Genomic DNA, 14,899 nt, shown 5'->3' with positions numbered 1-14,899 from the left:
TATATCAGAGATCTCATGGTTGAAAACAGACCTTTCACCACAGTCTTCAGTCTTCTTCCACCAGGTCGGCGTTTGCAGGGTTTAACAGCTGGAGGTGACGCTGCGTGAGCCACAAAAAAAAAAAAAAAAAAGACTGACAGTTCAGGCAAAGATCTGCGCTACGAATGGTTGTGCGCCGACTGAGGGCCGTGAGCGCTGGGGGACTGGGACATGTCTCTGCCGATGATCTCATTTACTGTGAAGAGAGAGAAACGAGAACAGAAAGACGGAAACAATTTAAAAACGCTCCAAGCCATCTTCAGAAACAGTTTAAAGATGTCAGAAAGGTATTCATCGATGGAACGGGGATTTCTGATGTTAGCTCACAAATCAAACTCCAACAAACTTTAAGACAAGTCATAAATCAAAAGGTGACATGAGTGACATGTCACTATCAATTAACCACATGATACATTAAAATCATTTCTGTTCTACAGATTAAAGTGTTTTGTTTACAGATGCCTCATAATTGATTTTAGTTGTCAGTGGGGTTTTTCATTTCCATTTTATTTATTGGTTTTGGTTGTTGTGGAATTATTTTGGATATTTAAATCATCTTCCAGCTCCAGTAGTAAGTTTTCTTTGGAAAATTAAAGTTTATTGGTCTTTGAAAAAGCATCCATACTTGGTGACGCTCCCCAAACTAAATAGGATATTATTTACAATCCTCTTAATGCTGTACTAATTTCCTCTTTTGTAACCTTTTCTACCAGTTTTTCCCTCCACTCAACTTTATATTAAAATGCCCAGATACATACAGCCACTTTGACCCCCTTTACTTAACCACAGTTTCTGTTTTATTTTTTATAGACACCTCTAAGTTTAGTAATGCTACTGTTTACTCAGTCAATATATAACACAGCTGACACAAAAAACTAATAGTTAAAATATAATGATGTGCTTTTTTTTTTTTAATTCAGCACATGAGAAAATGGCCGACTGTCAATCTAAAGTCAATAAGATCAATCAACTTTAGATAATCGATATGCATGGAATTAAAAATCAATTTCCAAAAAAAAAACATATTTAAACACCTGAAATATATCAATATGTGCTTCAGAGTTTCACTTTAAAGAATTAAACTGCTGAAATAAATGACAATGACGTTCTAACTGATTGAGATTCATTTGTAGTTTTCACACTAAGCAAAGCAAAGCCTTGGGCTATGAGTGTCTCTCTCCAGCAGAGGGCAGTGCAGTTCCACACCAGAATCGTTTCAGGATCAAAACTCTGTGCTAAAAGTGGGGGGAAAAAAAAAAAAAAAAAAAAACTACAACAGAGTGGCAAACTCAGAGGTCGTAAAGTCATTTGCCATGACGTGAGATATAATCACAAACCATCATCACAAACTATTCCATTCACAGGCTGTGCCAGCCAGCTCATATAACTGAGTCCAAGAGTCCTGTTAGATAAGCTATTCCAGCGACTCCTTTAAAAGAACAGCAGGAGCAGCAGGCTTGTTCACGACTTCATTAACAGTGGTTGGGTGGATTTCCTCAAGACCCTTTCATAGGGTTTTCAAGCATAGCTGAGGAGCTGTGTGAAACCTACTCATTGGTAAAAAACACGTCGTTAATGTGAGAGAGGCACTCAGGCACAGCGAAGTTAATTACTCCAGACTCAGTTAGTGAGTGGTTTTAAATAAAAAGAAATAATAAAAAAAACGGATAAGGCCTTCTCTGTGCTGCTGTCTGCTTACTAGCCAGCATGTGTGATTGTTTTCCATCTGCTTCCTCCATTTGGTGCTTAGAGCAGAACCACAAGAAACAGAGCAGGGAGCTAATAAAAAGAAAAAAAAAAAACTAGAGCTTTGAAGTAAATCAACATCAAATACTTTGACGTGGGAAAGAAGATAAGAGGACTGAGAGACAGAAGAATCCCATTTGGCTGAAACTTATGGCAAACATCTTCTCGCTTCCACTGTGACAGCATGTAAAGTGTTCGGTTTTCATGCTGCGACTTCTTCATGTGGTTTCCCCAAGAGTCTTAAGCGTGACGATAAAAGGTCAGTCACGCAGCGCAGAAATCAGACAGGGCGAACTGGTTGGGAGAGGGTGCAGTAGAGACCTCTGGCCCAGTTTGGCACAGAGAGATTTGCAGGCAGGCTTGTTTAGACATGACAGGTAACATGCAGCTGTAAATCTCTCTGCTGTGACGTAAAAATAAGGCATTCCTCTGGTTATTATAAACAAATCTCTTGCTGTAACTTAACTGAAAAAAAAAAGTACCAGGGAGTGACTCAGTGATGAGAAACCAGAAGAAAAAAAAAAAAGAAAAATCATATTTAAATTTACACTACAAAGCAAAAACGCTGGCGAAATGAGAAACCGAGTAGCTACGTGGAACGGCTTTATTGCCTTTTAAAAGAGCAATAATTTTCATATTCAGAGTCAAACCATTTCATTGTGTGCTTAAACGGAAAATCACTAACAGTTTTCAAATTAGTTTTAAAGCCTTTGCTCAGGCATCCAACTCTTTTTATTTAGCGCTTCAGTGTGCATTATTTATGTTTCTTGGTGCTTTTGCTTTTGTGTCTGGCCACCATCACTCACATCATCCTGTTAGCGTGGGAGGCTCTTCCTTTCCCATGTCAACCATGTTCACACACACACACACTGTCACACTCGCAGAACCACCACGCACTTTTGAGACAACCGTGCAACTATCGAAGCAAACGTTTACCTCTACATACACAACCCAACATGGGGATATAATCTGCGCCACTTTGCCAATTTGTCACACTATTCTCTGGGTTAGAATAAAACTGTGATGGAGGAGCGCACATCTCCTTTAAAGGCCGTGACCTTTTGAAAGGCGACTGGTGCAGCTGGGCTCAAAATAAACTAAATCTTACAGCTGTTAGAAGTGCAGCCGAGCGACACAGCAGCTGTATCTGTAAAAATTAAGAGCTGCACTTCTCTTATCTAGGCTCCTCTTTAGTTGCAGCCCTTTATACAGCAGCGGCTGGTGGATTCTGCCTCATTTATTGCAATTTACCCAAACTGAGATGAGTGAAAATAGAACATTTGAACAATGTGATGCTTTTACGTGCCGTACGATGCAGCACCCATCAGAATTCTGGTTCCTGGAGGCTCCTTAGAGGTATTCTGCATTGTTCAAGCGCAACATGGTAAACTGTGCAACAAGAGGTCATAGAAGTCAATCTGCTGAAATACCACAGGAATATGAGTGACATGAAGCAGAGTGTGACAGACCGACATTAAGTGGGCGTCTGCAAAAACATATCACTTTCCGCTGTAAAAGTACTGATCAGATTGCTGCAGAGGCAAACATTAACCCGTGGCTTGACAAAGTCACTCAGAGAAGGCCAACTCAGGCCAATTAGCATTAAATAAACCGAAAGCCCGTGACTCGATCGACAGCAGCTTCAGAGTGATTCCTCTCGATTTGATTCATTCGCTTTTCTCATAAAACGAGGTGCAGGGAGAAGGTTCTGCAGATGATTTGTCAGAAACCTTTTCGCGTACCTTCCACTCCCGAGATTTCAAGCTGCGCTAAATGCAAATTTGGATGATCTGATTTGGGGCCGTTAGAAAGGAGGCAAATCTTCATTTCAGTCTCGAAGCGGCCAAAAGGGCCTGGATGTTTATCTCTTACACGTTCGTAGTTTTCCCTGTGGGTGAAACCCAAACCTAAAACTCTTCGCCTCACAATAAACTGCTGTACTTAAAACATGTTCATTTGTTTAAGAACGTCCCCTCTGAAAATAACTTCTTACTCAATAAAGAATATCTTTGTTAATGTGACTGAGATATTCTGCACTTCAATATAAGGTGGAGCTCCACACATCAGGAATCCAGAAGTGAAAGAGAGCTTTGAGTAGAGTTCAGCTTTACACTGGTTTCATATGCTGATAGCGTTTTCTCGGGTTTACTGGTATTGTTCATGACAGTGCAACAGAAAACCAGTGATTCAGCGCTGCCTGTCGTAGTAACTGTGGCTCTGAATGTCTCAGCCGGAGGGAGATCCTCTGCAGATGACTGGCAGGGGGGCTCCCTACACAAAATATATACATCTGCATTCGGCCGATGACTACTATTACTACTACTACTACATATGCTAGTAGGATGTCATCAGATTGCTCCTTTCAGTGTGAACCAAAGACTTCTAAATATCTAATCTTTTCTGGATTAAAAGAAAAACAAAAAAACAAAACTGTTTATCATTTGTGTCACAAGATTGAAAATGCTTGATTGGAAAAAAAGGAGTATATATATATAAAAAAACAAAAAAACAAACAGCATTACCCATTGAACGTTTTCACATACATCCGGAAGACCAAGCAGTGCATAATAGTGAAGTGGAAGGAAAACATGAGCTTTTAAAACACTTTCATCCTTGAATAATAACTGTGCCATTAAAGTTATGCTGTAACTAGAGAACATCAGAGAACAAACAGCATAATGAAGACAAAGAAAACCACCAGACAGGCCAGGGACAAACTTGTGCAGACGTTGGGGCACTGCATGCTGTAGAAATGGAGCGAACGCCCCAAATGCAGAGGCTATTGTCCTAAAAACAGAGGTTCTGGGTTCGATTCCCGTCCTGACATCTTGCACGTTCCTCCCCAAGCCCTTCTCTCTCCACCCATTTCCTGTCTAGTCACTGTCAATAAAGGCCTCTAGTGATGAAAAAAATCTTTAAATAAAACCCCTCAACTTTTGAAGAAGTAAAAAGTATCCTGTTAATTGTGCTACTTAAGGAAATCCCATGTAGAGAACACATCAAATAAAGAAAGCAGCTAGATGAGACCACAAATCATTTTTTTTGGCAAAATGCTACATGTTGTAAATATCCAACACAAACACACTACCCCCCCCTGTGAAACATGGTGGTGGCGGCAGCATGCTGTGGTGGTGCTTTTCAGTTTAAGACCAAAGTTTATTCATGTCTTGGAATGGCAGAGACACAAATCTAATTAAGAATCTGTCAGAGATTTACTGATTTTAAAAAGAAGTCTCCAGAGTTTCAAATTTGGCAGAGACAACTGTAAGTATTGACTTATGGGGGCTGGATGTCTATTAAGCATGCCACACTTTTAAGATTAAAAATAAAATACATTTAGCATCTACTTCACAAGTATACACTTGGTTGCGTTATACTTTGACAATAAATGTCAATATGATATCTATGAGCTTGTGGTTCCAAAATAATAAAATAGGAAAATCTTTTTGCAAGGCTTGACATGCACATGGCATTTTTCACTGGCAGCAGGAATGACCTTTTTGCCTTCACAGAGAGGAAGGGAAAAACAAACTGCAGTGTTAAACAGCATGAAAGAAAATTATGAACAATAAAGACATATCCCAGAACAAGTCTGGGAAACTCATTGCATTCGCAAAATGTCAGTTTAGATCTTTAAATCTAGAAACCAATACGTCCAGAAATTTCCCCAGAGTGAAAGGAGAGGTTTAATGGGTTCCTTTAATTTCCCCAAACCAAAGTTTCACATCTAGAAGGAGACCACGGCAAATGAGTAATTTCACCCCTTCATTTCTAAAGAGCATCTCAAAGGGGCTCATAGGACAGACCTCCCTAATGCAAAACAGAAGTGAAAAAGACATTCGGACATCCAGTAAAATAAACACGTCTACTGTTGAAATGGAAAATGGGCAGTTACCATAAACCTCTATGACACACTGAAAAAAGTTCCCTCAACCAGGCATAATAACATTACTCTGGCAGAGCAGCTTAAGCAAATAACATGAAGACTGACTGATTCTTGACTCCACCAAATGAAGACAACATGCCACAATGGAAAACCTTTGTGCACAGGGAAAAGAGATGAAGCAAGGCTGGGTTTGCCCTGCAAGAGGGAATATCAAAGCAAACATTTTCCAGTTGCAGCTTCCTGTAAATACATGCAGACATTTCCTCAGAAGCAATCACACACTAGAAATATCTGGCCAATAAATTGAACTTAATTCTGTGACCTCTTGTTATGTTCTTTGTGTTCCACTTGTTTTTTTTTATTTATTTATTTACTTTAATTCCAGTGTTGGGCTAAGAAAGTGAGTGGGTGAGGATGCAGAGCACAGCAGAAAAGCTCATCACAGAGTCGGTTTCTCAAAGTCACTCATCTCTGAATCATTCGTGGAGTTCCCATTTAAAGTGACGGTAAGCGATTCACAAGAATCCCAGCCTTTGATCTGGGACGCAAAAGTTGTTAAACCCTGAAAGATCACTTAAGGCGCCAACTTTAAGAAGGAAGTCTGGAGCCTGAACGGCAAAAAACTAAGAAATGCATATGGGATTATAAGGTAAAATATTTTGGAAAGGTCAACAGGTAACACCGCTTATGAACCAAAACCAGTGTTTCATCTTCCAGGAAGAAAACGATAGCCGCTTGAATTTTCCTTTCAGTGAGTTTTTTTTTTTTAACAGAAGTGGTTTGTTAAAACCAAACTGGAGGCAAAAAAACAACCACAAGATTCTACGAATGAGCAAAATAATGTTGTAACTCACTTTTACACACAAAAACATGTCAACAGCAAAATCCATTTCAGTCCCCTGAGCCAAGTCTGCACTTAAACATCACTAAAACTGTACTGATTTATACATTCAAAAACATTAAAATAAGACAGGGGAAAAAAACATGTCTACTTCTCATTACACTGTTCAGTTCATTTCTTTTATGAAAAATGTGCAAAACATATGTTAAAGCATTACATTGACCCAATCAGAGGGAGTTCGGGGCTTCTCCTACCTAAAAAAATAACAAAAACAAAAGCAAAACAAAAAAAAAAACAAAAAAACTGCTGGCAACTTCTTTGCACAAACCTTTTGGATTCTGCCAAAACCTCTGCAATACATATACTTTCAACTGTGTGGAAACCTGAGACAAAAAATCATTTTCCACTTGTTAAAAAGGGGAAAAAAGACAAAAAAATTTTGCCATTGTTTTTTTAAAGAGCAGCGGCAAATCTTAGTGGAAACATATTTTCCTTCCACAGTTTTTTTTCTTCTGTCATCAAATGAGGAGTTTGATGTTATTACTGGTCTAGTTGATTAATGGCTCCACAAAGCCTCTCACTGGTTTCTCTCTCACACACGCATACACACAAACGCACACACATATACGTATATATACACTTGAGCAGATTAACAGAACAACCAGTGATTTATCCCCCATTTATTTGTTTTCATCAAGTTAATGGCCTTTCCTTTTATTGTAGATGGCAAAACAGCAATAGAGTAAATTACCACAAAATATTTTGTTTAAATATTTATAAATGGTCCATTTATAATAATGGATCATTAAAAAAAAAAAGTCCAAAAGCCTGACCCACCAGAATAAAACTGCAGAATAATACACTGAGCTGAAAGTATTACTTTGGAGGAAAAAAATAAATAAGCATACCAACAAACTGGCCTGTGTGCCGAGCAACATTTCTGATGTTTCACGGTGTTGCTTCATTTATATTTCCAATCAGATTAAACGGTGTAGTCATGTGCAAGTTTCTCGAGAAAGAAAGATGAAAACAGAAAGTGACAGCAGTTGTTAGGAACCGTGACGCAGCGCAATAAGTTTATGAGTTGAACATAAAGAAAACGAAGTTCTCCACCTGAAGTTTAGTAAAGAATACACACGACCTTGTTTATTTTTATTTAATTCAGACTAATCTCTCTGATTTGTAACAGACATACAGTAAAAATATGTTTTATGTTTCTTTTAACCACCAAGTGCATTTCAGACTGATTGTCTCAGCAGAGTGACCCTGCAGCAGAGCTGGATTTTGAACTTGTCTATCCATCTGTCTATCAGTCTGTCTTCTCGCCTCCTGTGTGCTCTGCCCTGGGAACACACACGGACACACGCAAACACACGCACACACCTCGAAAACATCAAATCAACAGACACACACACCCTTTTTTTTTTACCCCTCTTATACACACACTAACACACACATCTCAAGCATGCTTTGGTGTGCGTCACAAGGGCCATCTGCTTGCTAACCAGAGCACTTTCTACTCTAACTGTAGAGCTCAGTCTCATACCACAGGCATGAGCCTGCAATTGTGTTTTGAGTTTGATTTTTAAAAAATGTTCAAGGGGAAATTTTCCAAAGCACTTGGGGCTGAAGGAGCATCCTATCTAAAAATCTGACATAAGCTTGGACAGAAACTGAACCATTAATGAGTCGCCTTCACGAACTTCACGTGACAAGGATCCTGAACCCTCATCCAAACTTTTTAGTGATCCGATAGTAGATTCAGAGTGCTAGTACCTTTGGCATTCTGTTTTTCTTTTATTCTAAAATTGATTAAATGCATGCATGGATCTATGTCTATAATTCTATGCAAGGTTTTAGTCACTATAGTATGTCTTTACATTTCCTCCACGTTTGCAATCAGGTTCGTGTTGAACTGTTTTCTCTGCCAAACTGGAGTGAATGTGATCTAATTAAGAGAGATTGCCACGACCTCCGAAAACCCAGAGCCGTGCAAAGCTTCCTGTTGCTACGTTAAAAATCTGGACTATGAAACTGGACTGGCACAGAAAACTATTTTTAGCTCCAGACTCAAAGGGAGATCATACATTCCCAGCTGAACTGTGTTGCAAACTTTATCTGGAGAAGAGGGCGAGTGCACACAGCCGCATCATAAGGCTTGTGTGACACTAAATAGAGAATTTTGTATGCATGCCCAGCTTTTCAGATTTTTATTTGTAAGAAATGTAAAAAAAAAAGAGAAAACAAGCAGTATCACTTTCCAATTCTTTTTCTTTTATGCACCACTTTCTATTGTCTCATTAGAAATTGCAACAAATTTTGATTGTCTGTGGTGGTAACATGGCAAACTGAGGAAAAAATGAAGGGACTGCAGATACACTCCACTGGACATTGGTACTTCACATGTGACCTGTTGTTGGCAGATTTATGTTCATTAGGTTGACCCCTGCTAACACACAATAACACCCTCTACTGCAAAGCCTCACCAGGGTACTAATTAATGTTTAATCTTCTAGACTCTTTTTAAAATACACCATGAGCTGATATTTAAAAGCATTTTGAATCAACTTTTCTAGTTTGAAACACCAAGCTGTATTCTAATTGGGGTTCTAAATGGGAGTCATACATACACATAAAAACATGATTACGCAAAAACTGCAATATTTGGAAGTAGCAAGAAATAATGCAATGCTCTTCCATTCACTGGAACTGAGAAGCCAACAAAGTTTTAAAGTGTAACTAATTATCAAATTGCTGCCAGAGATACAAAATCCTGGTATATGTCAATTAGCCATTTAATGTAATACTACAGCTATCACTCCTCTTTGTGTCTGACACCCAATACCAGGTGACAAGCCCCTCAGTAATGAAACTTGAAACACAACTATGCTCTGCAACGTCAGTCCAAATGTTATCACTGCTATCAGACATCAAGGTTTCAGTCCCCTGAAATCAAAACAACTGGCCCTCTGTATTGTTTTACACCAGACCCATGTTTATCCGACCTATCGCATATTGAACGGTAAATTTAATCCCTTGGCGGTCCCTTGCTTCAGACAGACATTATGGTTCGTCACAGATAGCAGAGCTTAAAATATCTAATGCCAAACCAAAGGTTTATACAGAGCAAACAGAATTAGTTAGAAAAAGAGACAGAAAGACGACAAAGTGAAAAGCTGGACCAATGGTTGATCCTTAAGTCAGCTATGGAAGGTTTTTTTTGTGCAACAGCGACCTCTAACTCTTGCTCTTTTTGACAGAAAGCAGCTATATCACATTTTGATGCAAAATATTTTGGTTGTTTGAACAGAAAAATAATTTGTTTCTTAACCTGCCCCAAAATTTGGTGACTAAAACCGAATGTGTTAAAGAGTTGTAATATGTTTCACAATGTAATCCAAAGAGGCAAATACGGATTAACAGCTGGGATAAGCATTACTGAAACATCTGCTAGATGCTAAGGGGGGAAGATATTTGCAGTGATGAAGAGGATTATAAAATAATCTCGACTCCATCTGCCTACAGCCATAGAGATTATGTATAAGAGGTAAATTTCAGTTCTGTAACTGATCTTCAGGAAGAAAGATTACCCTGAGATCTGTGTAAAACACACAAGAGCTCCATTTAGCTCCCACAGGCCTCATCATGAACTAGGACTAAAAGGGTTAGAGTTCATGACAGTACAGTTGGTAAAACCCTGGACAATTAGGGCTAATCTAGAAAAGGTGCAAGAACAATCAATAAAACCTCGAGATGCATGTTCTCAAAGATTGACTGTCTTAAAATTTGAATCAAAGCCCCAAGAGTTTGTGTGTGAATGTGGTGGATATAATGTAAAGTGGCCTTTATATTTGAAATTTTAATAATGACTCAGTGTGTGAAGGTGTTCAATTTTGGAAGAATAAAAACTTCTCGTTTTCAGAAACCATTTCTCTTACCGTCATCCAGAGTGATATCCTGTAGGCCGATGGACCGGAAGGTGGGCTCCCTCTCCTCCGGTTCTTGCTTAATATTAAGCCTCTCCCCTTCAGAGGGAAATGGCCCCTGAGGACTTAGCGGATGAACCAGTGGCCCCACAGCTGCAGGGGACAGGCTGGTCATCACTGGACTCATGGCCTGTGGAGACGGCTGTCCTGAATGCTGCTGCAGGGGCCCCAGAGGACTCCCAGCTGAGGTGGGGGAGGATGAAGTGGGAGACTGGTAGGGCAGAGGGTGGACTTGAGGAGAAGAAGGTCCAGAATGAGGAGAGGGGATCATCCGTTGTGGGGGGGCAGTGGACGGTGTGGGACAGGAAGCTGACCTTTGGCTTACTGGGTGGTATCCCAGACCTCTCTGCAGCTGCGAGGAGTGCTGCCCACTTAGGGGGTGGCCTCCCTGAGACGGAACCTGGCTAGGATTCGGAGAGCAGTGGAAGCCTCCGAGTGTGTGGAGGTGCGGGGACGAGGGGGACAGCATAGGCTGATGGTTCTGAGGGGATCCAACAATGGGATTGGTGGGTGAGGATGAAAGGGCAGACGGTGAGGAGCAACTGGATGAGTAAACTATTCCCAGGCCTATTGGGTGTGACGTTGCAGTGGGGCTCTGCTGAAAGGACATCCTCTCATAGCTCTGAGAAGGAAGGCTGGGCTGGCCGTTGAAGGACAGGCTGTGACTCGGACTGTGCTGCAAAGGCTGGTAGGTGGGCCGGGGAGGAGCGGGAACAGAGCCCTGGTGGAACGTCATGTGGCAGTCTGCAGGGGGGTGGTGCAAACTGTGACCCTGGAGGTGAGGCAGGTGCTGGAAAGGCGGGGAGCTCAGGGAGGGACAGGGGCCCGGCAGAGGTAGCAGGCCAGGTCCGGAGCCCGTGGCCAGGCTGTGAAGAGAGCTGGACAGAAGGTTGTCCGATGGGTGGCCCTGATCAGGAGAAGGCAGCTGAGGGTGCACCAGACTGGGAGCATGTGCCAAGGGCATGGAAATGGGAGGAACGGCAGTGAGGTCCAGCTCGTCTCTGTGCTCCTGTTTCACCATCACTAAAAGGGAGAAGAGGAAAGAAAAAGAAAAGTTGCAATTACATCACTCATACCATGCAGAGTCTTTTTATTGGATTGTATGCTTTCACTCTATCCATTCCTAGTTTATGTTTAAACAAAGACGGTTTCTTCTGAACGTGGGCGAGCCGGAGGACAATGTGAGAGGCTGTGGCGTCAAAACAGAGCAGGATGCACAACTTCAATGCGTGCATGGCTGTGTGGAGTGTTCAAAGTAGACTCTGAAGTCTTCAATATCATTTCACAGTCCTGTGCACAATATTACTAATTTTTGGTCAGGGAATAAGAAACATAAAAACTGACCAAAAAATCTGAGCACATACAGTAAATGTGCAATTTATGTAAAAACATGGAAAATGTATATTTATTATAGAACAACACCAACAGAGGAGCAAACAAATGTACAAATGAGTTATTTGCATGTGTAAGACTTCAAGAGCATTACAGACACCCACAAGTGAAATACTTTCAATGTTGTAATAAAAACAATAAAAAAAATATAATCTACGCATCTTTCAAGTTCTTTGATTTTAGTCAACATAAAAGGGAGACTTTGGTCCTCCACTGATTGCCTTACTTCAATTTTATTATAGAAAAGCTCTGCAGTAAAACCTAAAAAAAAGACCTCGATGCAGTGAGGAGAGTCTCTGAAATATGTGACAGCAAAATAGGTCTCATTCCAGATTAAAACAGCCTGCGAAAAAACAGACTGACATTTTCATTGTAAATGGGGCCATTCCTCTTTACTGTGACAGCTTAGAGCACTGCTATGCCAATCGGTAACCTATTTCCCAATCTGGTGCCTTGTGACCACAAGTTTTATTTTTATCCAGCTCTGAATCAGAAGAGAGCATATGTAGTCAGTCTAGTTGCCATCATGTGAAATGTGTGGGATGAGGAACTGAATGCCCCCCAGCCAAGATCACACTGAAACGAACAAATGAGTGCAGTGACTGTGCCCTCTTCTTACCCTGGTAGACCTTAGGAACCGAGAGAAACAAGAGGCGCAAGTCAGGCTAAACACAATTTATTTAATCTGAAAACAGGGCTTGGGGATATTAGAATGGAAAAAGAGTGATACTTCGAATTTAAGTATAGCTATTCATAGCTTAACTCAAAGTAACAATTGAAATCAAAGGTTTTTAGCAAAAATATTAGATTTTTTTTCTTGGTTGATTTTCTTAAAAAATAGATATTATTTGCGACAGGCTCTTGGTAGTGGAACCATGATGAAACATGAAACACCACTGATTGGCTGACTTTCTTTTTCTCTTTTTCTCCTGCCACAATAAAGCAGGCGGTGTCCGTGGTGACACCGGCGGTGTAAGCGACCCGGCTTGACTGACAGAGCAGCGTTAATCTACAATGCTCTGATTGGCTGCACTGATCTGTCAGCGGGGAAAACAGGAACTGCCTGTGACGAGTGGGCGTGCTTGCAAAAAGAAAGGCTGGGTGGGTGGATGGGCAAGGCCCCTTGTACACATACACAGAAACACAAACACACACAATATACACACTGTTGCGGTAAAAGTCAGGGTTTGGATGTGTTGCACAAAATGCTCACATGTCAATATAATACGCCAACAGCGTTTTCAGTTTGACTGGTTTTAACAGAAAAAAAACCCAACAACAATAACAATATTAAAGAAAAGAACGAGCTCGTTTGACTCCAATGAAATTATCAGTGATGCTCAGTCACACATCAAAGTACCCAAAGCTGAGCCTACTTTGCAAAGTGATCACAAACAGACTTTCAGTGTGTAGTGGAGTTTTCCTGGATAACAAAAACAAAATGCAGCGGTGCATGTGAAACAAAAACAAGATGCCACCGTGAGTGTCAGAAAATATGTTATTGTTTAACACCTACCAACAATAGGCGTTAAACCTATTGTTTATTAAGAAGTTCTTAACGCTTATTAAGAAGTTGTTGTGCTTCTTAATAAATTAGAAAATCATCAAAAAGGGAATTTAGTTCATCGAATTCTAAAAGCAAAACATTGACATTACATAGATTCGCTACACACGGGATGACATGTCATGTTTATGTTTGTTAATTTTGATTAATATGATCTAAACCTAATTTTTTGAGACTTAGAATATGACTTCATAAAAAAGTAGAAAAAAAAGCATTTTTAAAGCACAGAAATGAGACGATACATTATGGCATGAAAACTGCTGACTTGAGAGTTGTCCAACAGATGATCAAACACAAGTAGGGTAAATTCACCACAGCCGTCAACTGGGACATTTTAGTGCAGTTCATGCTTCCTTCTGCTGACAATGTTTATAACGATGTGGATTTCCTTAACCAGCAGAACTTGGAACATCCAGTGGATAAAGTACCAATATCTGGCTCAATGACCGTGGAGATTCTGGGATTATTTGACCAGGAAACTCACAGCACATTTGGGTTATTGTCAAGACTAAGTAATGGCTCCCATTCTTGAACTCAGCCTTGCCACAAGCTAATCCCCTCTAGGCCCCACTACACTGATGCAGTCATTTATGCAAAAGGAACCCCATCTACTTTGGAAGAAGGCCCCCATATCTGTATTTTATTTTATTTTTTTACTTTTTCTTTTTGGTATTTTGGGTTTATATCAACTGTAAGTCATAATCATCAAAATCTACAGAAATAGATGCACAACATAAATCACTTTGTGTGCATTTTTAACATTAAATGATCAGATAAATTAACTTTTTTAATTATACTTTTATTTGTTGAGTTATACTTGTATTTTAGTTGAAGATAGAAAGCACAAAGGAGGCTCACAAACCCATGTGGAGAAGTGCGCAACATGGCAACGATGTTATCACCGCTCTGAGTCACGCATTTTGAAATTAACCTGGAAGTTTCTGTACAGCCGGATGCAGAACGCAAACACCTACAAACAGCTTGCTCATCATTTTCAGAATCTTTCGAGATTCTTCAGGAGTTTCAAATTCATTTCAATCATGCCTGCTTCCTCCAAACCAACCTGAAAGGTAGGTGAAGCGTTGCGATTGGCTCCTTTTCCGTTTTCCATTGCAGACATAAAACTGCACCTGCACAGCTGAAGTCACAGTCTTACTGTGGTACGGAGGGACTTCCACGACAATGCATGACTAAAAGAGACGCACAAAAAACACAACACTTTGATGACTTACTTTTCTGGTCATGAAACATGGTTTACATTTCAACATACATACACGGTGCTGTCCCACTAAAGTACTGACCCATACATTAAGATGCAGATTCTCAGTTACAGCAAAAAAAAAAAAAGCCATCAATTTTCTCTGGCACTTACATATAATACAAGTAATTTAAAAATCTGTATAGTAAAAATGGAAAAGCAAATCAGATCTACAAAGACATGTAGA

The 14,899-nt window shown here is 40.2% G+C and overlaps 1 protein-coding gene across 1 annotated transcript in view; it reads right to left on the bottom strand.

Moving 5' to 3' along the window:
* Positions 1-6: 6 nt before the first annotated feature.
* nfatc3a (nuclear factor of activated T cells 3a) overlaps positions 7-14,899 on the bottom strand; it is a gene marked incomplete at its 5' end in the record, with an annotated part of 41,502 nt that continues 26,609 nt past the window's right edge. The window contains 3 exons of the mRNA XM_007544076.1: positions 7-235; positions 10,451-11,521; positions 14,518-14,644. Coding sequence (XP_007544138.1) covers positions 159-235; positions 10,451-11,521; positions 14,518-14,644 — 1,275 coding nt within the window. The remainder of the gene's footprint in view (positions 236-10,450; positions 11,522-14,517; positions 14,645-14,899) is intronic.

This window comes from Poecilia formosa, unplaced genomic scaffold (assembly GCF_000485575.1).
Source record: "Poecilia formosa unplaced genomic scaffold, Poecilia_formosa-5.1.2 Scaffold986, whole genome shotgun sequence".
NCBI lineage: Eukaryota > Metazoa > Chordata > Actinopteri > Cyprinodontiformes > Poeciliidae > Poecilia > Poecilia formosa.
The sequence above is the reverse complement of the archived record's forward strand: the minus strand, read 5'-3'. Positions and strand labels throughout refer to the sequence as shown.